Source organism: Tamandua tetradactyla, chromosome 4, assembly GCF_023851605.1.
Source record: "Tamandua tetradactyla isolate mTamTet1 chromosome 4, mTamTet1.pri, whole genome shotgun sequence".
Lineage (NCBI taxonomy): Eukaryota > Metazoa > Chordata > Mammalia > Pilosa > Myrmecophagidae > Tamandua > Tamandua tetradactyla.
Genome location: NC_135330.1, coordinates 184,578,753 through 184,601,949, shown reverse-complemented (window position 1 = coordinate 184,601,949; position 23,197 = coordinate 184,578,753). Strand labels below are relative to the sequence as shown.

General features: G+C 37.5%; 1 protein-coding gene across 1 annotated transcript in view; it reads right to left on the bottom strand.

Moving 5' to 3' along the window:
- Positions 1–23,197, bottom strand: part of TMEM255B (transmembrane protein 255B) — a 128,605-nt gene that overhangs the window by 26,262 nt on the left and 79,146 nt on the right. Inside the window, exon 7 of the mRNA XM_077156935.1 lies at positions 11,183–11,272. Coding sequence (XP_077013050.1) covers positions 11,183–11,272 — 90 coding nt within the window. The remainder of the gene's footprint in view (positions 1–11,182; positions 11,273–23,197) is intronic.

The following is a 23,197-nucleotide window of genomic DNA, read 5'->3' as shown; positions in this document are numbered from 1 at the left end:
CTTCAATGTGCTTAATACCATACCACAATAAATGTCTGTTTCTAGGGTGGTTACTCAGAAAACAGGGTTCTGAAGGCAGAAATGGAAGCTTCCTTTTTTAAAAGACCTTTTGAATAGTCATCCAACTGCCATGATTTGAGAACTGGAAAGCAAGTAAAGGACCATATTTTATTCATCTTTGAACCTCCCACTCCTAGCACATATGAGACTCTCAATAAGTATTTGATAGATAAATTTTTGAGGAAATTGATTCAAGGACAGTTTGTGACAGTCCAATATCAAAGCAACATACTGATTTCATTAATTTAAGAGATGGGAAATCAGATTTGGACTAAAGGATATGCTTTCTGTTCTAACAACAGAACAAGTAAAGTCAGGAACACATAGTTTAATTATCTTTCCAAAAATAAATAACACAAGCCTAGAACAAAGCATATATATTATGTGGAAGTTCTTCATATAATGAAGCATAAACACAAATAGTCAGCCAGCCAAGAATGCTTGAAAGGACAGTTTTATTAGATCAAAGGCCTGGAGACAGAGAAGGGAGAATGAGGAAGGTGGAGGGGCCCAGGATTTAAGTAACATAGGCTCCTACAAGGGTCAGTGGAATGCAGGGGAGGGGAATTCTACCAATCATTCCAAAATGAATGAATACCAATCCTGCTCAAACTTCTCAAAAAAATAGAAGAGGGAAAAAAGTTGTTTCAGTTAAGGTAACTTAAATGTAAATGGATTAAACTCTCCAATCAAAAGGTGAAGACTGGTAGAATGGATAAAGACTGAACCATATGCTGTTTTCAAGAAACCCATCTTAGATCCACATATACAAATAGGTTGAAAGTAAAAGGATGGAAAAATATATTTCATGCAAATAGTACTAAAAAGAGAGAAGGAATAACTATATTAATATCAGACAAAATAGATGTTAAGTCAAAAACTGTTCCAAGAGAAAAGAAGGATTTTTATATTGATTAAAAAGTCAACTCAACAAGAAGATTTAACAATTATAAACATATATGATGAATGCAAAGCTAGTTCATCCAGTGGTAGAATTCTTGCCTGCCATGCAGGAGACCTGGGTTTGATTCCCAGTACATGCACTTCCCCAAAAACAAACAAACAAAATTCAACAAATGCTCTGGCAATAATAGGATACTCACATGGTAAGATAATGAAATGTGACCCTGCCATACAACATACAAAAAAAATAAAGAATAAACATATATGCACCTAATAGCACAGCCCCAAAATATATGAAGCAAACATTGACAGAATTGAAGAAAGAAATAGACAGTTCAATGATAATAGTTGGAGATTTCAATTCACCGTTTCCAATACTGGATAGAACATCTAAACAAAAGACCAATAAGGAAAGAGAAAACAAGAAGAGCACTATAAACCATCCAACACACATACAGAACACATCGCCCAATAACAGCAGAATACACATTCTTTTCAAGTACACGTGGATCATTCTCTATGATAGATCATAAATTTTAAAACATTGAAATCATAAAAGGTAACCTCTCTGGGTACAACAGAATGAAGCCATAAATCAAGAAAAAAGAAAAACTGGAAATTTTACAAATATGTGGAAATTAAACAGCATACTCTTAAATGACAAATGGACTAATGGAGAAATTATAAGGGAAGTCAGAAGAGACTTAGAGACAAATGAAAACAGGGACACAACATACCAAAACTAATGGAATGCAGCAGAATCAGTGCTCAGAGGGAAATATATAGCTATGAATGCCTAAATTAAAAATGAAGAATGAGGAAATTATGGGAAGATGGCAGAGTAGGGAACTCGAGGACTCAGTTCTTCCACCAAAACAACTATTGAACAGGTAGGAACTATCTGAAACAAGTTTTGAAACTCTAGAGGCCAGAAGAGCACAATACAGCATCCAGGGAAGAGAGGGAGTAAGAGACTGATAAATTACAGTATTGACCAGCAAATTGCTTTCACCAGGCAGGGGGCTACCAGCACACATCCTCCACTCTCTTAACAGACTGCCATGGTCTCTGGACCTTGGCTACTCACTGGGGACAGAAAAGTACATAAAAATCCTCTTCCCCCAAATTAGTAACCTAACTGTACATTTGAGGAACTGGAAAAAAAAGAACAAAGTAAAGCCAAAGTTAGTAGAAGAAAAAAATAAGATTAGAGCAGATACAAATGAATTAGAGATTAGAAAAGCAATTGAGACAACCTATTAAACAAAAAAGTTGGCCCTTTGAAAAAATAAAATTGACAAACTTTTAGCTAGACTGTTGAAGAAAAAGAGAATAATGCAAATAACATCATAAGGGAAAATGTTAATTTCACTACTGATCTTACAGAGATAGATAATATGAGAATATTGTGGACTATATATGAGAATATTATATATTATGAACTATTGAATGCCAGCACACTAGATAATCTAGACATGGAAAAATTCCTAGAAATACATCAATTACTGAAATTGACTCAAGAAGAAATAGAAAACATCAGTAAACCTATAACAGATACAGAGATTGAAACAATAATAAAAAAAAACTTCCACCAAAGAAAAGTCAATGACCAGATGGCTTCATCAGTGATTTCTACCAAACATTTAAGGAAGACTTAATCACAGTCCTTCTCAAACCCTTCTAAGAGGAAGGAACACCTTCTAATTCATTCTATGAGGCCACAATTAATCAGATACCAAAGTGTGATAAAGACATCTCAAGAAATGAAAATTATAGGCCAATTTTCTTTCTGAATATATATGCAAAAAATTCTCACCAATATTCTAGTAAACAAAATCCAAAGGCAAATAAAATGATTATATACCATGTCCAACTGGGATTCAGTCCAGGATGGCTCAACACAAAAGTCAATGTAATACACTACATAAATAGAATGAAGGAGAATAACTACATGATTATCTCAATAGATGTAGAAAGGAATTTGACAAAATCCAACACCCGTTCTTGAAGATACTTTACAAAAGCAGGAATAGAAAAGAGATTTTCTCAACATCATAAAAGTCACTTATGAAAAAGACACAGCTACAATAATATTCAGTGATGAAATACTTAAATCTTTCCCCTAAGATCAGAAATGAGACAAGAATGCCTTATTTCACCACTGCTGTTCAATAATGTAATAGAATTTCTTGCCAGAGAAATTTGGTGAGAAAAAGAAATAAAAGCCATCCAAATTGGAAAGGGAGAATTAAAGCCATATCTATTTCCAGATTATGTGATCTTACACTGGATATAAAAAGGGATCCATAAGAGAACCATTAGCACTAATAAATGAATTCAGCAAGGTGGCAGGGTAAAAGCTCAACACACACAAAAAATTGTGTACCTACACACTAGCAATGAACAATCCAAAGATGATATTAAGAAAACTCAATTTACAATAGCATCTAAAAGAATAAAATATGTAGGAAAAAATTAACAAAGCCTATCAAAGATTTATGTACTGAAAACTACAAAATATTGCTGAGAGAAATAAAAAAGAAAACCTAAATAAATATCCAGACATCCCACGTTTATGGGTTGGAAGAGATAATAATTTTAATATGTAAATATTATCTAAAGCAATATAAAAATTAAATGCAATCCCTATTAAAATTCCAGCACTGTTTGCAGAAATAGAAAAGCCAATCCTCAAATTTATAAGGGGCCCTGATGAGCCAAAACAATCTTGAAAAAGAACAGGGTTGGAGCATCCAAACCTCTCAAATCAAACTATATTACAAAGTGACAGTAATCAAAAGAGTGTGGTACTGGCACAAACATAGACAAATGGATTGTGGAACAAAAATGAAAAGTCCAGAAATAGACCACACATCAATGGCCAATTGAGTTTTAACAAGAATTCTAAGAAAATGCAGTGGTGCCAGGAAAACAGGATATCTACATGCAGAAGAATGAAGTTAGACTCCTATCTCATACCATATATGAAAATAAACTCGAATCAGCCAAGCAACTAAATATAAGAGCCAAAACCATAAAACTCTTAGAACATAATATAGGGAGGAAATCTTTCTGACCTGGGATTTGGCAATTGGTTCTTAGATACGACACCAAAAGAAAGAGCAACAAAAGAAACAATAGATAAATTTGATTTCATCAAAATTTAAAACTTTGGCACATTGAAAGAAACTATTAAGAAAGTGAAAACACCACCTACAGAATGAGAGAAAATAGTTGCAAACCATATATTGAATAAGGGTTAATATCCAGAATATATAAAGAAATTTTACAATGCAACAAACAACAAAAAGAAAACACCTAATTTAAAAAATGGTCAAAGGATGCATTTCCATTTTTTAGGCTGCTGAAGCAAATACCATGTAGTGGGTCAAGTTAAACAATGGAAATTTATTTGCTCACATTCTGAGGCCAGGAAAATGTCCAAATCAAGGCATTATTAAGGTGTTGCTTTTGACCCAAAGACTGTGGCATTCTGGGTCTGATTGCCAGTGATTCTTGATTATTCTGTCAACTGGCAATGCACATGCTGGCACCTCCTGGTCTCTTCATTCTCTTCCAGGTTCCATTTCATTTTCTTGCTTCCTATGGCTTTCTCTCTCTCTGTCTCAATTTCATTCTATCTATAAAAGACTTCAGTAATAGGATTAAGAGCCATCCTGATGAAGTAGGTCACACCCTTACTGAAATAACCTCATCAAAAGGGCTTACTACAATTCACACCCACAGGAATGGAACAGATTTAAGAACATGTTTTTCTGGGGTATATATGGTTTCAAACTATGACAAACTTAATAGATATTTCTCCAGAGAAGATATAGAAATGGCCAATTAACAGAAGAAAAGATGTTCAACATCATTAGCCATTAGGGAAATGCAAATTAAAACCACAATGACATACTATTTCACATTGACAAAGGTGGTTTTAAAAATGGAAAATTACAAGTGTTAAAGAATTAAGAACTCAATTACATTGTTGGCACAAATGCAAGATGGTGTAGACTCTGTGGAAAACAGTTTGGTGGTTCCTCAAAAAGTTAAACATAGAATGACTATTTGACCAGGGATATGGGGGACAGAAGAGGAGAAGGGGAAGTGTTTGTGAAACTGAAAAAAAAAGAAAAAAGAAAGAAGAAAGTGCTTTAAGAGGAGCAGTGGAATTGTGTCTGAGGTTTGGATAAGTAGGCCTTATTCAAGCAAATGAATGTGAGGAAAAAAGATATTTGGTTGGGGCTGAGGGATAGAGAGTGAGGCTTACTGTGTAGGGGTGATCTGGCATTCTACACAAAGAACAACTTGAATTCAAGGAAGAATGAATATGTAAGAAATTTATTGGGAACTGTAGATAGGTCAAAATGGCTACAGAAAGGATAATGTGGAGATAATGGGACAAGTGAAAAATATTCCAGGTTATGAAAGACCTCGTGTTGCCTACAGAGGAAGTTGGCTGTTATCCTAAAAGCAAGTGCAAGTTGCCAAATAATTTAAAATCAGAGTGGCCGTCAGGTTAGATGTGTTATAAAAAGTCATTCTGGTGGCAATGTAGATATAGGATGAACTGGAGGGATGCAAGACAATTTAGGATGGGGAAAAAACACAAAACTGCTGCTACTCCTCTTTGTATTCATCCACAAACCTGGGTGCATCTGATTGCATTGCTTGGTTTTCATAACCAAGATAAAAGTGGCTAAAAGAGATAATGCTTCAGGGCAGTGTTTCGGTTTGCTAAAGCTGCCAGAATGCACTATACCAGAAATGAGTTGGCTTTTACAGTGGATATTTAGTAGCTTACAAATATATAGTTCTAAGACCATGAAAATGTTCAAATTAAGGCATCAACAGGATAATATCTTCTCTGAAGAAAGGCTCCTGGCATCTGGGACACCTTTGTCACATAAGAAGGCACATTAATAGTGTCTGCTGATTATCTCTGGGTTCCATTGCTTTCAGTGGCTTCCTCTCTCAGCAACTCCAGAAGCTTTTTCTCTCCAAGTTCTCCCAGTCTTTTTTGTCCTTTATCCTCTCATAAAGGACTCCAGTAAAAGGACTAAAACCCGCCTTGAATGGGGTGGGTCATGTCTCAAATGGAAATAACCTAACCAAAAAGTCCTACCCACAACAGGTCTGCAGCCAAAAAATGTATTAAAAGAACATGGCCTTTTCTGGGGTACACAATAATTTCAAACTAGCACATTCCACCCTCTGGACCCCCAAAAGACATCTTTCCATATACAAAATACATTCATTCCATCATAATATTTAACAAGCCTTAAACCATTTCAGTAACAATATTAAATACAAAGTCTTATTAAAAATCAGTTACAGGCATGGTCTGCCCTAAGGCAGAATCCTCCTCTGGCTGTGAACCTGTGAAACTAATCTCTGAGAAACAAGTTATCTGCTTCTACTACACAAAGGAGGGACAATCATAGGAAAAACATTCCCATTTCCATAGGGAGAAATTAGAAAGAAAACAGGGGTCATCAGACCCAAATGGAAACAAACAGTTCTGAAAACCTGCAGGGTACACTTCATTAGATTTCTAGGTCTGAAAGTCATCTATTGAATGATGCTTTATCCTCGGGGTTTGATAGAGCAGCAGTCCACCCTTTCCAAGGGCTTGTGCTGAGCTGTGTTCTCTCCAAACACGGGGTTGAGGGCTCCAGGATCTCTAAACATTAGGAAGATGGCCGTGTTCTCAGCCCCACCCTCCTCAAGCACTGGAGTGGCAGCAGAACTCTACCAGCTCCAGGACACAGGCTTCACCCCACAGCACAGTGGAGTGGCAGCCAGAGTCTCCCCAATTCCCAGAGAATGTGCCTCACCTTCTCTGAACCCTGGGGAGGGGGCCCTCTTCCTGAACAAAGGGGCAGTCAAGCCCATCTCAATCCCTCAGGCATCTGAGAGCCTTCAGATGGTAACAGTCTTCCTGAACAATGGGGCCTCCCAGGGCAAACTCACTTTTCCACATGCATAGGTGGGTCCACTTTCCCGACCCAAGGTTTCTTCACCCCAGACCCTAGGCTCCATGGTTCTACCTTTGAAGTCATTTTTCCCTTCTCTCTGACCCTTTTCATCCATGCTGGTAGTGATTCTGTTCATACAGATCTCACAAAAAATCTCGTTTCACATGTAGCACACAGGGTCCCAGCTATCAGGCAACAGGACTTGCTACAAATCCTTTCCGAATAGCTGCCTCTCCGATTCTGACTTGTACTAAATGGGTGACTGGCTCCAGGTTTGGTTTAAGTCCTCACATGGGGCAGTAATCTCTGAGGACTCATTTTCTGAAAGCTCGGAATTTTCCAAGCTATCTATCAATTTCTGATTTCTGTATACTCAAGACTTCAGTTCTCAGCATATTCCTTTCCTCTCACATTTTACTATAAGTAGCAAGGAAAAGCCAGGCTGCATTTTCCACATTTGGTTTGGAAATCTTTTCAGCTAAGTATCCAAACTCATTACTTTTAAATTCTTCCTTCAATCCTACAACAGGACTCGATTTTTCCAAATTCTCTGCCATTTTAAAATAAGAATCACCTTTCTTCCAGTTGGCAATAATACATTCATCATTTTTGTCTCAGGCTTCATTGGAAGTACCTTTGGCATCCAAATTTCTACCAACAGTCTCTTCAAAATAATCTAGACCTTTTCTAACAAGCACCTCACAATTCTTCCAAATCTTCTCCTTACCTATTTATAGAGCCATTCCAGCATTTTTGGGGGGTATCTGCAAACCGCAGCACCCCACTCTTGATACCAAAATCTGTTTCAGTTTGCTAAAACTACCAGAATGCAATATATCAGAAGTGGGTTGGCTTTTCCAGTGGGGATTTAGTAGCTTACAAATGTACAGTTCTTAGCCCATGAAAATGTCCTAATGAAAGCATCAACAGGGCAATATCTTCTCTGAAGAATGGCCACCAGCATCTGGAACACTGCTATCACATGGGAAGGTGCATGGCTGGTGTCTGCTGATCCTTCTCTCTGGGTTCCACTGATTTCAGCTTCTGGCTTCAGTGGCTTTCTCTCTCAGCAACTCTAGAGTCTTCTTCTCTCTAAGCTCTCTCAGCCTTTTCTATCCTTTATCCTCTCACAAAGGACTCCAGTAAAAGGACTAAGATGCACCTTGAATGGGGTGAGTCACATCTAAATCGAAATAACCTGACCAAAAGGTCCACTCACAGCAGGTCTGCAGCCAAAAGAATGGATTAAAAGAGCATGGCCTTAAAGGTACATCAACTGAGGAATGGAAGGGAGGACTATGGTGTATACATACAATGGACTAATGAGTGGCTACAAAAAGGAATAAAGTCATGATACATGCAACAAGGTGAATGAATTTTGAGGACAGTATGTTGAAGGAAATAAGTCAGAAATAAAAAGACAAATATCTTGCCTCACACTCATACACTCATATGGACTAACTATAATATACAAACTTGGAAAATTGAAATCAAGAGCACAGATAGGTAAAGGTTCCTAAATTGCAAGCTCTTACAGCAGTCACATCTATTCCGAGTTGTAAGTCTCATTTCTAAATTCTGAGATGCTGAGTTATTTGTGTATAACCTGGTTAATCCCAGGAACTTCGAGTATTTGTGTGACACCTGAGATTCAGAGTTAGAGCTCTGAAGCTATGAAAGTTAGCATTACCCCATATAGAAACTGTTTAAAAAGTTGAAAAAGTGATCAGACTTCAACTAGAGATATGAATAAAGCTATGGGTAGCTTAGTCCTATGGATAGGACTAAGGTAAGTCGGAATACAGGGTAAAGGGTGAAATGTTCTATATTTTAAAACTTCAACTTCTGTGTGAAACCAAAGTAAGAGATGATTTTTTTGGTGCATAATTTATATTTCTGGTAGCACCCTATCTAATTTAACTTGTATGATTGGTTTATTTGAACACCATAATTACATGGAAACTTGAATAGGGAGTGAGATCTTGTCAGTTTGTATAGGTAAGTGTGATGTCCCAATTCATTCCAGAGTAATTTGGAAGAGAATAAAAATGTATTTGCAAAGTCTCCTTTGCAAAGGGAGAAAGGAGGATTAAACTTCCTCACCTGGAGAATTCCTTATATTCTCGCCAACACTGGGAACAACCAACATTCTTGCAAAGGAAAAGCTGAGCCTACTGATAATTATGCCTAAGAATCATGCCCCAGAGAACCTCTTTTGTTGCTCAGATGTGGCCTCCCTCTCAAAGCCAACCGAGCAAGTGTCACTGCCCTCACCCCAATGTGGAATATGACTTTTAGGGGTGTAAATTTCCCTGGCAATGTGGGACATGCTCACCAGGGATGAGCCTGGCCCTGGTATTGTGGGATGGAGAAAGACTTCTTGACCAAAAGGGGTAAGAAAAATGAAACAACAAAAAAAAGTTTCAGTGACTGAGAGATTTCTAAGACTTGGGAGGTCATTCTGGAGGTTATTCTTATGCACTATATAGATATCCCTTTTCAGTTTTTAGTGTATTAGAATAGCTAGAAGTAAATACCTGAAACTGTTAAACTGTATTCCAGTAGCCTTGATTTTTGAAGATGATTGTATAATTTTATAGCTTTTACAGTGTGACCATGTGACTGCGAAAACCTTGTAGCTGACATCCCCTTTATCCAGGGTATGAACAGATGAGTTAAAAAAAAAATAAGGACAATAAATAAATAAATAATAGTGGGGTATAAGGGGTAAAAAAATTGGGTAGATTGCGATACTAGCTAGTGGCCAATGAGAGGAAGGGGTAAGGGGTATGGGATAAATGAGGTTTTTCTTTTTATTTCTCTTTCTTGGAGTTGCTGTATAATTATTTCTTTATAAAATGTTGATTAGTGATTCTTAGAAAACATAATAAAAAATTCATTGAACCCAGTGTGTTCTAACAGGAGACTGAGAAAATACCTTCAGCAATGAATGAGAGTCACATTCTCTTATAGTAGATACTCGTCAGCAAGCATAGTTTTCAGATGAGGTATGTGTAATATCTGTAGCCTCCAATTTTTAAACAAAGTCAATGTCAAAGTCTAATTTGGTTCATTGCCTCTGACTTTTTTTTTCTCGCATAGGCAGGCACCAGGAATCGAACTCAGGTCTCTGGCACGGCAGGCGAGAGTTCTGCCACTGAGCCACTGTTGCCCGCCCTGCCCCCGAGTTTTAAGGTTGAAGGTAACATTTGATAGACCAACACCAAAAATAAGGGTGCACTGTAATCAGGACCATCCTATGTCTAAAGAAAACGAGCTGAGAAGTCCAACCAGGATACTTAAGTGTTTATACACATGAATAAATATACATATAATACTTTCGCTGTATGCCATTCTGATCATGTGAAATGCGTTTAAAGAAGGTTCAACTAATAAAATACTCAAATACTCTTTCATTTGCCTAGTTTGAAAGTTTAAGTAGAAACAGGAAGAACCATTTCCTGACATTATAACAAAGCTTTTATAAACATAGAAAAAAATCACACATAATTTGACAATGAATTTAAAATTTTGCCTTTATTGGTTGTCTTGACTAATGATTTTAATGTCATTTAATATTTTTATGACTGATGCAATGTTTCTTTCACTTCCAACCTCTTTTCTACAACATTTTTAAATAGTGTTCTATACTGTAGTTATGTGAGGGCCCTGATTTTCAAACTGTGTGTCTTTCAGTTTAGCGCTCATTTAAATAACTATTGATAGAATCTTTTATTTCAGTGTTCTAGTTTTAACATCACTAAATAAAATAAATGTAAATGTACCTTTACAGGATACAAAATCAAACTAGAAAATGACATTATAGTCTTCTAAGAGAGGCACCTTCGAACTACAGACACTTGGAAAGTCAAGGTCAGTCAAGCATTTTGTTTCATCAGGTTTAAAGAAAACATAGGACAGTTATCCGATTGTGTGTGGAATTTCTGGACCAGAAGAGAAAGGATTAAGGATCTCTCCAAAGGGCCCAAGAAGTTGAAGAGGCCTGATTCTGATGGCTGTGATGGTGCTGGGTGTGTACTGAGTGTGCGTATGTTCAGGGAATAGTGGAAGAAGGAAAGATGATGGTTGGCAAACACAAGTAGAGAGAGGAAGCATGAAGATCTCTCAACTGAGTTCTACAAATTGACATTTTTTTAATGTATTTTTTTTTAAACCCAGGAAAGAAATCGTGAACAAAATTAAGCTGGTAAAATGGATGAAAAGCCAGTACTCACTATATGCTGAGCAGTGAACAGGCCATCCGCTATGGCACAACAGAGTGCCGCCACCATGCCAAAGCTGATGATTATGACTGCTGCCACCAGCTAAAAGAAGACAAGAGGACAGCTGTAGGTTCTTACATTTTTTTTTAGCAAAAACCTTTTGCAAATACCAACCAATCCAAAGTCCCAATTTGATATTAGAGTTTCCTTTTATAGCATTTTCACTTCTTCGCCCCCAGCTTTTGTCTTCAATGACTTATAAGCCCAGGACAGATCCAACCACAGGCCAACAAAGAATATTTTTGTTGTTTTTATTTCACAAGATAGAAATGAATACATTCTGAATGTGAGACAAACAACAAAGCAGTAATTTTTAAACCCACTCTCACCCCTTCTCACACTTTCCTTCCCAAAAGTAACCACTGATAGCGGTTTGCTTACAATTATATTTGTATACATTTAACACACACAATTCTGTGCTTACTTACAAGTATTTTTTTCAGTAATGGGACCATATTTTATACACTGGTATACAACCTGTTTTCTCACTTGGTGCTCAACTTAGCTCAGTCCATTTTAGGACATCTAGAATAGTTAACCACAGAATAGCTTATCATCAATTATTTAACTAGTCCCCTACGATGGGTATTTAAATTGTTTTTCAATTTACTGCTGTTAAAAATTCTGCCACAAAGACCCTGGAGATGTCCCTTTTATAAGAATATTTGGGCTTTATGCAGGAACATGTCTATAGGATAGACTAGAGCGTGCGTGAACCCAGTATTTTTATACAGGGCATACTTAGGCTCTTTGCACTTTAAAACTGTGAGAGCAAATGCTGCATTGCCTTATATTAAGGCTTTATCAGTTTTTACTCAGTAGTAAAACAGTAGTAAACAGTAGTACAGTACCTATTTCCTTATATCCTGAACATTTGATATTATTAATCTTAAATTTTGTCAATCTGATGGGCAGAAAATAAAAGTCTTATTGTTATTTTAGTTTTCATTTCCTTGATTACTATTTAGGTTGAGCATCTTTTCTTATATTTATTGGCCATTTTGTTGTTTTTTTTTAATTTTCTTTTAAAATAATTTCGGACCAAATAAACTTACAAAAACCATACCAAGAATTCCTTATTTTAAATTCCTTTTTCCAACAGTAAGAAACCTGGCACTCATTATCCACAATATATTTATTCACTTGGTGTTAAAATACTTATAAAGTAATTTTGGAATCAGGAACCCATACCTTGTGAGAAAAAAAAAAATTAAAACCCCTGCTAAGCAGAGTCCGATATTTGTGTGCAGCTCTGTCTTTAGCCTTCGAATATATAGTCAAAACGCTGTTTTCCAAGTTACTTAGGTTTGTTCTTTCCCCAACTCTTTCAATGTGGTTGTTATGCATTTCTAATGTGGTTAGGATCACTGATTTCTATATTCCATATTGTCCCCTCCTCGTTCTTTTTTTAGAATTTTTTTCTTGTGAAATATAACATAAATGCAGAAAACCGATACACTTCAAAGTACAGTTTAACAAGTAGTTGTAAAGCAAATTTCTAAGTATAGTAAGTGTTATATTTCCACAATTTCAGGTATTTCCTTCTAGCTGCTCTAATACACTAGAGATTAATAAGAATTATCAGTATACTGATTCAGTAGTCCCAGTCATTTATTAAATCCTACCTTCTCTGTTACAAATTCTCCCTCTAATTTGATCCTTCTTCCAATCTTTGGGGATATTTGGCAACGACAACTTCATGTTGTAAAAGGGTTTCAACATTATGTGACAGGGGAAGGCAACCAGTTGATGCTCTTGGAGAAACTGATATCTCTGGATTTTAGGGCTTATCTTGCATAGGAACAATTTGGATGCTTTAAGTTTCTGAAAAATAAACTTAGAGAGTGAAACTTTCATACAGTCTTAGACAGAGCCCTGGATATTCTTTAGGATTTTCAGGAATACTGTTGGTTGAAGCTTGGCATACTGTGGTAATTTGCAATATCTACCTGAAGCTTGCATAAGAGTAACCTCCAGAAGAGCCTTTCAACTCTATTTGAAATCTGTTAGCCACTGATACCTTATTTTGTTATTTATTTTCCCCTTTTGTTCAGGAAAGTATTTTTGATCCCACAATGACAGGGCCAGGCTCATCCCTGGGAAGAGAGCCATGTCCCACATTGCCAAGGAGACTCATACTGCTGTAATTTAAGTCTAACGCCGTAGGGAGGGCAATGATTTTCCTGGTAGAGTTGGGCTTGGAAAGAGAAAGACCACATCTGAGTAACAAAAGAGGTTCTCTGGAGGTGACTCTTAGGCATAATTTTAGATAGGCTTATCTTCCCCGTTATCGAGATAAATTTCATAAGAACAAGCTTCAAGATCGAGGGTTTGGCGAATTTAACTTTGGAGTCCCTAATGCTTGAGAGAATTTCAGGAAGTTCCTAGGTGGGGAAGTTTAATAGTTCTATACTTTTTCTCCACTGCCTCAGAGGACTTTGCCAATACTTTCTCTTTATCTGCCCAACATATTCTGGAATATATCAGGATATTACAGTAATTTATACAGAATCACAAAATCTCATTGCTTTTTCTAGGCTCCATGTGTTTAGGTTGTTTAGATGAACTGGCCTGGCCAGATAAGTTAAACTGTGTGCCACAGAAAATTTAGGTTTTAGACACAGAGATGTTTGGTCTCACACAGAAGGTGACATTCTAAAACACAGACAATATCATCCTTTACCCTGTATTCTGAATTGCCTTAGTCCAACCAGATCAGCTTCATTTTTACCTTGAATTAGAAGTCTGATGTCTTTTCTAGGTTCTTTAATAGTTACTACATGGCATAATGCTGACTTTTAGAGTTGCAGAACTCTAACTCTGAGTCTTAGCTTTCACCCAGTTACCCAAAGTTCCAGGGAATTGCCAGGTTGTGCACATAGAGCACAGCATCTCAGAATTTAGATATAACACTTAAAACTCAGGAATAAACGTGACTGCTGTAAAAGCTTATAATCTAGGCTCTAATTGTCTTATAAGTATTTTCTAATAGAGACCATACAATACTCGTCCTTTTGTTTCTGGTTTATTTTGCTCAACATAATGTCCTCAAGTTTTGCTCATCTTGTTGCATGCCTCATGACTTTATTTCTTTCTGTGGTTGTACAATAGTCCATTGTATGTCTACACCACAGTTCACCCTTCTGCTTCTCAGTCAATGTCCTCTTCGGTCACTTCCATCCATTGGGTATCTTGAATAACACAGCCATAAACATCAGTGTGAAAATACCTATTTGAGTCCCTGCTTCTTCTGAGTATATTCCTAGGAACGGGATTGCCTAATCATATGACAATTTATTTAGCCTCCTGTAGATGAGACATTACCCTCTGGAGGGGCTGCCCCATTCTGCTACCCTACCAACTCTGAACCATCTTCCTCTCTCTCCACATTTTCTCGAGAACTTGAATCTTTCTGTTTAGTTATTTATTTTGAATCTGCAGATTCTGTAGAGATACATTCACATAGCATGTATCTATCCAAAATAAACAATGACTCATAGTATCCTCTCTTAGTTGTACAATCATCACTCTCAATTTTAGACAATTTTCATCACTCCAAAAAGAAAAGTAACAGACACACCCACACCAAAGAGAAAACCCCAAACATCCCATAACTCTTGTCCCTGCCCCCAAATTATTTACCCATAGTATTATTAAGGTGCTAGTGAGGTATTCTTGTTAAACATAGTCCATAGCATGCAACAGGTAGTTTTTCTCATATACCACTCCCTCCATCATTAACTTTTGATACAAGTGTCATACCTTTGATGTAGTTCATGTAAGAAGCTATTTATATTTGTAGTGCTAATTGGTGGGATGCATGACTTTGAACAACCCCTTTCAATCATATTCACCTTCAATACAGTACTATTACCTATAAGCCCACTACTATACTATCAAAATCACTATCCATTCCCATACATTTAAGTTCAACCTCACTAACTAGTCCATAGGTATTAGGTAACTGCTCCTCCTTCTCTAGCTTCTGACTATCTCTGGGTCGCCTATATTCTACATTTTAAGGCTCTGAGTTGACATTTTCTAGGTGGTTCATATTAGTGAAATTATACAACGCCTGTCCTTTTGTGTCTGGATTATTTCACTCAGAATTATGCCTTCAAGTTTCATCCACGTTGTTGTATGCTTCAGGACCTTATTCCTTCTTGCTGCTGCATAATAGTTCATCATATGTTTATGCCACATTTTGTTTATCCATTTATCTGTTGATGGACACTGAGATTTTTTCCATCTGTTAGGTGGGGGGAACAGGGAAGGGCACTGCAACTTGAGCTGCGGAGGCTGTCTCGCCCCTCCCAACATGACTTCCAGAACTGATGAACCGCCCCTTCCAGATGTCACCTGATCTCCATCCTTAAAAGCTGCCCCTGCCAAAGCCTGCGCGTGGACTCACCTCTCTCCATCTTGGGTTGGGTGAGCTCTGCCTGGGAGCGCAGAAATAAACCCGCCCACTTTAAATTTCCCGGTCTACCTTCCTTCTTTCTCACCCTTTCGCCTCCTAAACCTTTCACCACCTTTTAGCAATTATGAACAGTGATGTTATAACATTGGTGTGCAAATGTGTGTTCGTGTGACGCTTTCACATCTTCAGGTATATGCCGAGTAGCAGAATTACCAGGTCATAGGGCAACTTGATATTTAGTTTTCTGAGAAATCACCAAACTGTCTTCCACAGCAGCTGTACCATTTATACCCACCAGCAGTGGATATGTTTCAATTTCTCCGCATCCTCTCCACCACTTATATTTCTGTTTGTTAATAGCATCATCCCTACAGGTATTAATATCCTTGTGTATTTTTTGTATTTCCCTAATAGTTAATGAAGAGAACATCTTTCATGTGCTGTTTAGTCATTTGCATTTCCTCTTTGAAAAATGTATTCATATCATTTGCCCATTTATAATTAGGTTGTTTGTCCTTTTTGATAGTTTAGGTCTCCTTATTATACTAGATATATATAAGCCCTTATCAGATGTATGGTTTCCAAATATTCTCCCATTGAGTTGGCTGCCTCTTCACTTCTGAAAAGGTCCTTTGGGGCACAGAAGCATTTGAATTTGAAATTCCCATTTACCTATTTTTCTTTCATTGCTTGTTTTGGTTGTAAGGTCTAAGAAGTTATCTCCATGACTTGGTCTTAAAGATGTTTCCCTATATTTTCCTCTGAGAGTTTTATGGTACTGGCTCTTATATTTAGGTTTTTAAACAACTCTGATTCATTTTTGTATAGTGAGTTGGGGTCCCTTTCATTCCTTTAGCTATGGATATCCCGTTCTCACACCCCATTTATGAAAAGACAATTGTTCCAATTCAGTAGATTTGGGGGTCTTGTCAAAATCATTGATAGATCTGGGGATCTATTTCTGAATTCTCAATTTGATTCTATTTTAATCAATTGTCTGTTTTTGTGACAATACCTTGTTAATTTGGCCCCTAGACTTTATATAAGCTTTAAAGTCAGAAAGTGTAATTTCCACTTCATTGTTCTTTTTAGGATTTTTCAAATTTGAGGCCTCTTTCCCTTCCCATAAATTTGTAATCATTTTTCCAGGTCAAATAGGTTGAATTTTGATTGGTATTGCATTGAATCTATAGATCAATTGGTAAATTGACATCATTACCCTATTCATAAATATATTGTCTTTCCACCTAGTTAGGTCTTTAATTTCTTTTAGCAATGTTTTTAGTTTTCTGGTACAGGTCCTTTAAATCCTTGATTAAATTTATTCCTAGACTTGATTCTTTTAGTAGCTTTTGTGAATGGAATTTTTTCCTAATTGCCCCCCAGTTAGGTCATACTAGTGTACAGAAACATAATGATTTTCACTAATATTATCCTGCCACTTTACTGAATTGGTTCTTAGCTCAATTCTTTTGCATGGATTTCTCAGGATTTTCCCAATATAGGATCATATCATCTATGAATAATGATGTTTTACTACTTAATTTCCAATGTGATGCCTTTAATTTTTTTTTCTTGCCTAATTGCTGTAGTTAGAACATCTAGCACACAGTGTTGCCAGTGGGCATCCTTGTCTCATTTCTGATCTTGGGAAGAAGTTTTTCAGTCTCACGCTGTTGAATATGATGCTGGCTGTGTATTTTTCATATATGCCCTTTATCATATTGAGAAGTTTCCATCTATTCCTACTTTGATGTGTATTTATCAGAAAAGAATGCTGAATTTTGTCAAATGCTTTTTGAGCATCAATCAAGATGATCATGTGATTTTTCCCTTTCAATTTGTTACTGTTGTATTAAATTTGATTTTCCTATGTTGAACCACTCTTGCATGCCTGGAATGAACCCCTTGGTTGTGGCGTAATTCTTCATTGTGCCTTTGGATTTGATTTGCAAGTACTTTGTTGAGATTTTTTTGCATCTAGTTCATTAGGGAGATTGGCCTATAATTTTCCTTTCTTGTAGGATCTTTACCAGGTTCTGATATTGGGGTGATGCTAGTATCATAAAACGAGTTAAGTAGTGTTTCTCAATTATTTGGAGAGTTTGAGTCAGAATTTGGTAAAATTCCCTTGTAAGCTATCTGGCCTGGTCTTCTCTTTGTAGATGGTCTTTTATGACTGACTGAATCTCTTTATTTGTGATTGGTTTGTGAGGTCTTCTTCTCAAGTCAGTGTAGGATGTTCATGTGTTTCTAGAAATTGTCCATTTCCTCTAAGTTGTCTACTTAGCATACAGTTGTTCATGGTATCCTCTTAAGGATTTTTAAATTTCTTTTGGATCCATAGTAATGATCCCCTTCTTGTTTATGATTTCTTTTATTTGCATCTTCCCTTTTTGACCTTGTCAGTCTAGCTAAGAATTTGTCAATCTTGTTCATCTTCTCAAATAAGCAACTTTTGTTTTTATTGAGTTTACTGGGTTTTTTGTTGTTGTTGTTGTTGTTGTTCTCCAATTCACTTAACTCTGCTTTAATCTTTGTTTTGTTTTCTTCTATTTGCTTTAGTGTTAGTTTGCTGTTCTCTATCTACCTTCTTCAGTTGTTCAGTTAGATCTTTGGTTTTAGCTCTTTTCTCCCTTTTAATATATGCATTTCAAGCTATCAATTTCCCTCTCAGCATCACATTTGCTGCATCTCTTAGGTTTTGCTATGTTATATTTTTGGTTTCATTTGTCTCCAGATATTTACCTATTTCTCTTGCAATTTCTTCTTTGATCCACTGATTGTTTAACCTCCATTTATTTGTGAAATTTCCATTTCTTTGGTGGTTACTGATTTCTGCTTCATTCCATTATGGTCACAGAAACTGATTTGAATAATTTCAATCTTTTTAAATTTCTTGAGACCTGTTTTGCGCCCCAGCATATGATCTATCCTGGAGAACATTCCATGAGCACTAGAGAAAAATGTATATCTTGATGTTTTGGGATGCAGTGATCTATATATGTCTATATATATATATATATGCTAGGTTCATTTAGCACATTGTCTAGGATGTCTACTTTCTTGTTGACCTTCTGTCTGTTTGTTCTATATAGAGAAGAGAGTGGTGTATTGACATCTCCAACCATTATTGTAGAAATGTCTATTGGTCCCTTCAGTTTTGCCAATATTGCCTCATGAACGTTGGCGCTCCTGTTGATTGGGTGCATAAACATTTATGATTGTTATTTCTTCTTGGTGAATTGTTCCTTTTATTAACATATAGAATCCTTCCTTGTCTATTTTGTCTAATATTAGTATAGTTACTCCTGCTTACTTTCAGTTACAGCTTGCATGGAATATGTTTTCCATCCTTTCACCATCCATTTGTATACTTGTGTTTAAGATGACTCTTTTGTAATAGCATATAGATGGATCATACGTTTTAATTCATTCTGCCCATCTTTATCTTTTAATTGGTAAATTTAGCCCATTAATATTCAAAGTTATTACTGTAAAGGCAGTACTTGAACCAACCATCCTATCCTTGCATTTTTGTTTGTCAGAGCTATATTTTCCCTCTCTTTCTTTTTATCCTTTAGATTACCCCTACTAATACTCTTCAATTCTGTACCCTCCTCTAGGCCTCTTTCTCCCATTTTTTTTTAATTCAGCTGACCGAACTCCTTTTAGCATTTCTTACTGGGAAGGTCTCATCAACATATTCTCTCAGCATTAGTCTGTGAAGATTTTAATCTCTCCCTCACTTTTGAAGGACAAAGAATTATTTCATGGATAAAGAATTTTGGTTGACAATTTTTCTCTTTCAGAATCTTAAATACGTCATACCACTGCCTTCTCACCTCCATGGTGCCCATTGAGTAGTCAGTACTTAGCCTTATGTGGCTTCCCCCGCATGTGGTGATTCATTATTCTCTTGCTGCTTTCAGTACTTTCTCCTCCTCATCAGCATATATGTCTTGGAGTAGATCTATTTGGATTTATTCTATTTGGAGTTTATTGGGCTTCTTTTATTTGCTTATTTATGTCTTTTATAATGGTTGGGAAGTCCATCCTCCCCAATTATCTCAAGTATCCTTCCTACCCCTTTACTCTTCTTTTGTGAAACCAGTGATTCTTATACTTGTTTGCTTTGTGTTTCCATCATTTCCCTGAGATCCAATTTGAGCTCCAATTCAAATTTTTCCATCTTTTTTGCCATTTATCCTTTCATGCATTTGCATTCAATTGCCCTGTCCTCCCGTTCCTTCTTCTGCTTCTTCAAATCTGCCTTTGTGTGTCTCTAGCACATTTTAAATTTGATCTATAGTACCCTTCATTTCCATAAGATCTGCTGCTCTTCTAGTTACTTTTTCAAATTCTTTTTTATATTCTTCTAGTGTCTCTTGACATCCTTTATGTCTTTGGCCCATCCATTGAAATTGAAATTATTTTGGAGATTTGAATGTACTTCTTTGATTAGTTCCAAATTCTGTGTCTCCTCTGGCTTTTTAATTTGGTCCTTTGGTTTGGCCATATCTTCTTGCATCTTCATGTGCTTGTGATTTTCTGTTGATTTCTTCACATTTGATTATCATGATAAAATTTTTTTGAAAGTTTATTTCCCTCACTCACCTACGATTTTATAGTTGCTTGGGTTTGTGTTAAAGGTCTCCTTTGGCTCTTGGTTTGTCAGGAATTTCCAGTCTGAGCAAGGCCAAGGCCTCCTGTGGGAGATGCAAGAATTGGGACAACTGTAGCAGATCTGGCAGAACAGCAATTTGCCAGGGTGCACTTTCCTCATTTTCCAGCAGATGGCACTCGCAGGCACCCCCTTCCCTCAAGCCCTCTCTTCCCTTACTGTGGCAACCAGCTGGGCAGGGTCCAATCTAGGTGAAATTCCAGTCAATGGAGCAGGTCTCCGAGAGTGCTGGAGACCCCCAGCCCCAGGGCCAGGGGTGGGTGCTCTGCATGTAGGCAGAGGATCCACTTGTGGGCAAGATAGGTCTGGTGATTCCCAGGCTTCCGAGCAGAAAACCTCAGGCTGTGGTGTGGAGAATTTCACCTTCCCAGCTCTCAGTGGTCTGCTCGTTGGTGGGCCACAAAATCCCCGCCTGCTGTGTACCCCCTGCCACTGGGTGGACAGGAAGGCTCCTGGTTCTTCCGTGTGGCTCTCTCCCTTGTCCCCGACTCTCCACCCATGCACGCCATGAGTGCCGCAGGCTTCGTGGAGAAAGGATAAAGGCAGCGGAACATAGAGTGTCTCTCTTACCTGCTAACTGCCTGGTCGGCTCCATTCTGCTCTGTGTCCCCTCTGCTCATGAAGGGAGGGCCTCTCAGTATTCCCCCAAACCAGGCACGCACAGCAGCCTGCCCCGGGGCTGGGGGGTAGGCACTGCACCCCGCAGCAAGGTCTTTGTGTGTGGCTAGAATAAGTCTGTTGATTCCCAAAGTCACATATAGGGGCTCCTGGCTGCAGGGCTGAGAGAAGACTCCCCAGTTGGTTGAAGAGATGGGACTGTGTGAGTGCTGAGTGCATGGCAGCCAGCCACAAAGACAGTGACAATTAAATAAACCCACCCTCCTTTCATAATGTCTCCACTTTCTTATCCGTGTCTTCCCTATATAATGTAGAAGTCCCTCTCTGGTCGCATGTACCCTGGAACTGCCATCCTGGTCATTTTCTGCCTTTTCTATAGGTACTCCATGGTGGAGAAGTTAGCTCAGCTCTCCTATCCGCCACCTTCCTTCATGTTCATTTTATTTATTTTTTAAACATGGATCTAAAAGTTGGGTACTTTACTATTCAAAAGAGTCAATACCCAGAGAAGCATTTTTTTTCCCATCCCTTCTACCCCATCCCATTCTCCCATCCTTTCCACCCATTCCCTCCTACTCCCTATAGATAACCAATCTCAATAACTTCTCATTTATCTTTCCTATGTTTCCTTTTCTTTCTCTCATTTTGCTCTTTTTTTTCTTAATTGTGTATTTCATACAATTACATAGTACTTCATTGTGTGAATGTGCCAGTTTGTTCACCCATTCTTAATTGCATGGACACTTAGGTTGTTTTCCATATTTTGCTATTACAAAAAATGCTGCAGTGACCAAGCCTATTTATGGCATTTTGAACTGGTGGATGTGTATTTTCAGGGTAGCTGCCTAGAATTGGGGTTCTGAGTCAAGTGATAAGTACACATTTAGTTTCGTTATAACAAAATTCATCTCGAAAAGAATTGCTCTAAGTCGGTATTCCCACCAACAATACATGAGAGTTCCTGTTTTCTCACAGCTGTGCCCACAGAATGTGCTGCATACTTTCTGATCCATTTGTCTATGGCATAAGGTATGGATCTAATTTTATCTTTTTTCCAAATGGCTACCCAGTTATCCCAACACCATTTATTGAAAAGTTTATCTTTGCCCCTGTGATCTAAGACACCATACTTACATATTAAATTTCCATATGTTCTTGGGTTCTATTTCTGAAGTTCTTGTTCTAATGGCTTATTTGTCTATTTATGCTCTAGTGCCACAGTTTTTAATTTTAGAAGTTTTTATAGTGTTTTAATATGTGGTAGGGCTAATCCCTTCAATTTTCTAAGTGTTTTCCTGGTTATTCTTGCATGTTTTTCCATATGAATTTGAGTATCAGCTTGTCTAACTTCGTAAAACAAAATGTGTCCTTGTAATTGGGATTGTGTTAAATGCAAATTTACTTGGAGTGGACAGCCATCTTTATGAGGTTGAGTCTACTATCTAAGAGTAAAGGATGTCTTTCCATTTGTCTAAGTCTACTTTTGTGTTTTTCAGGGTATTTTTAAAGTTTTCCTCATAGTTTGCATATTCTAAAGCTTATCCCTAATATTTAATCATCTTTGTTGTAATGGTAAACTGGACTTTCTCTACCATCATGTCCTTTAACTCATTTTTGTTTGTGTGTGTGAAGGCTATTGATTTACATATGTTGATTTATATCCTTTCCATTTCCCCAAAGCCTTTGGAACATTCTTTGGAGAAGGAGGGTATATTAGTTTGCAAGCTGCAGGGTTGTGATATACCAAAAATGGAATGGCTTTTTAAAAGGTGAATTTATTAAGTTACACGTTTACAGTTCTAAGGAAGTGAAAGTATCCAAATTAAAGCACCAATAAGAGGTTAGCTTCACTCAAGAAAGGCCAATGGGTCAGGAACACCTCTGTCAGCTGGGCAGTTCTGTGGCTGGCATTTGCTAGGCCTTTGCTCCTGGGCATTGCTTTCCGTCTCTGTCCATGTGGGCATTCCCCACTTTGCTTCTTTGGGACTGGCTTTCATTTCTTGGCTTCCCTTGACTCTCTCCAGGTTCTGGGTTGCTTAACATCTCATGGGAAAGCACGTGGCAATGTCTACTGGGCGCTAAGCATCTCCAAACACCTGTGTCTTTGCTCTTTCTGTCTGCTCTGAAGTTTCTGTTGGCTCTCTGTCAGCTCTGTCAGAATCTCTCCAAAATGTTTCCTCTTTTAAAGGACTCCAGTAAACTAATCAATACCCACCTTGAATAGGTAGAGTCACATCTCCATCTA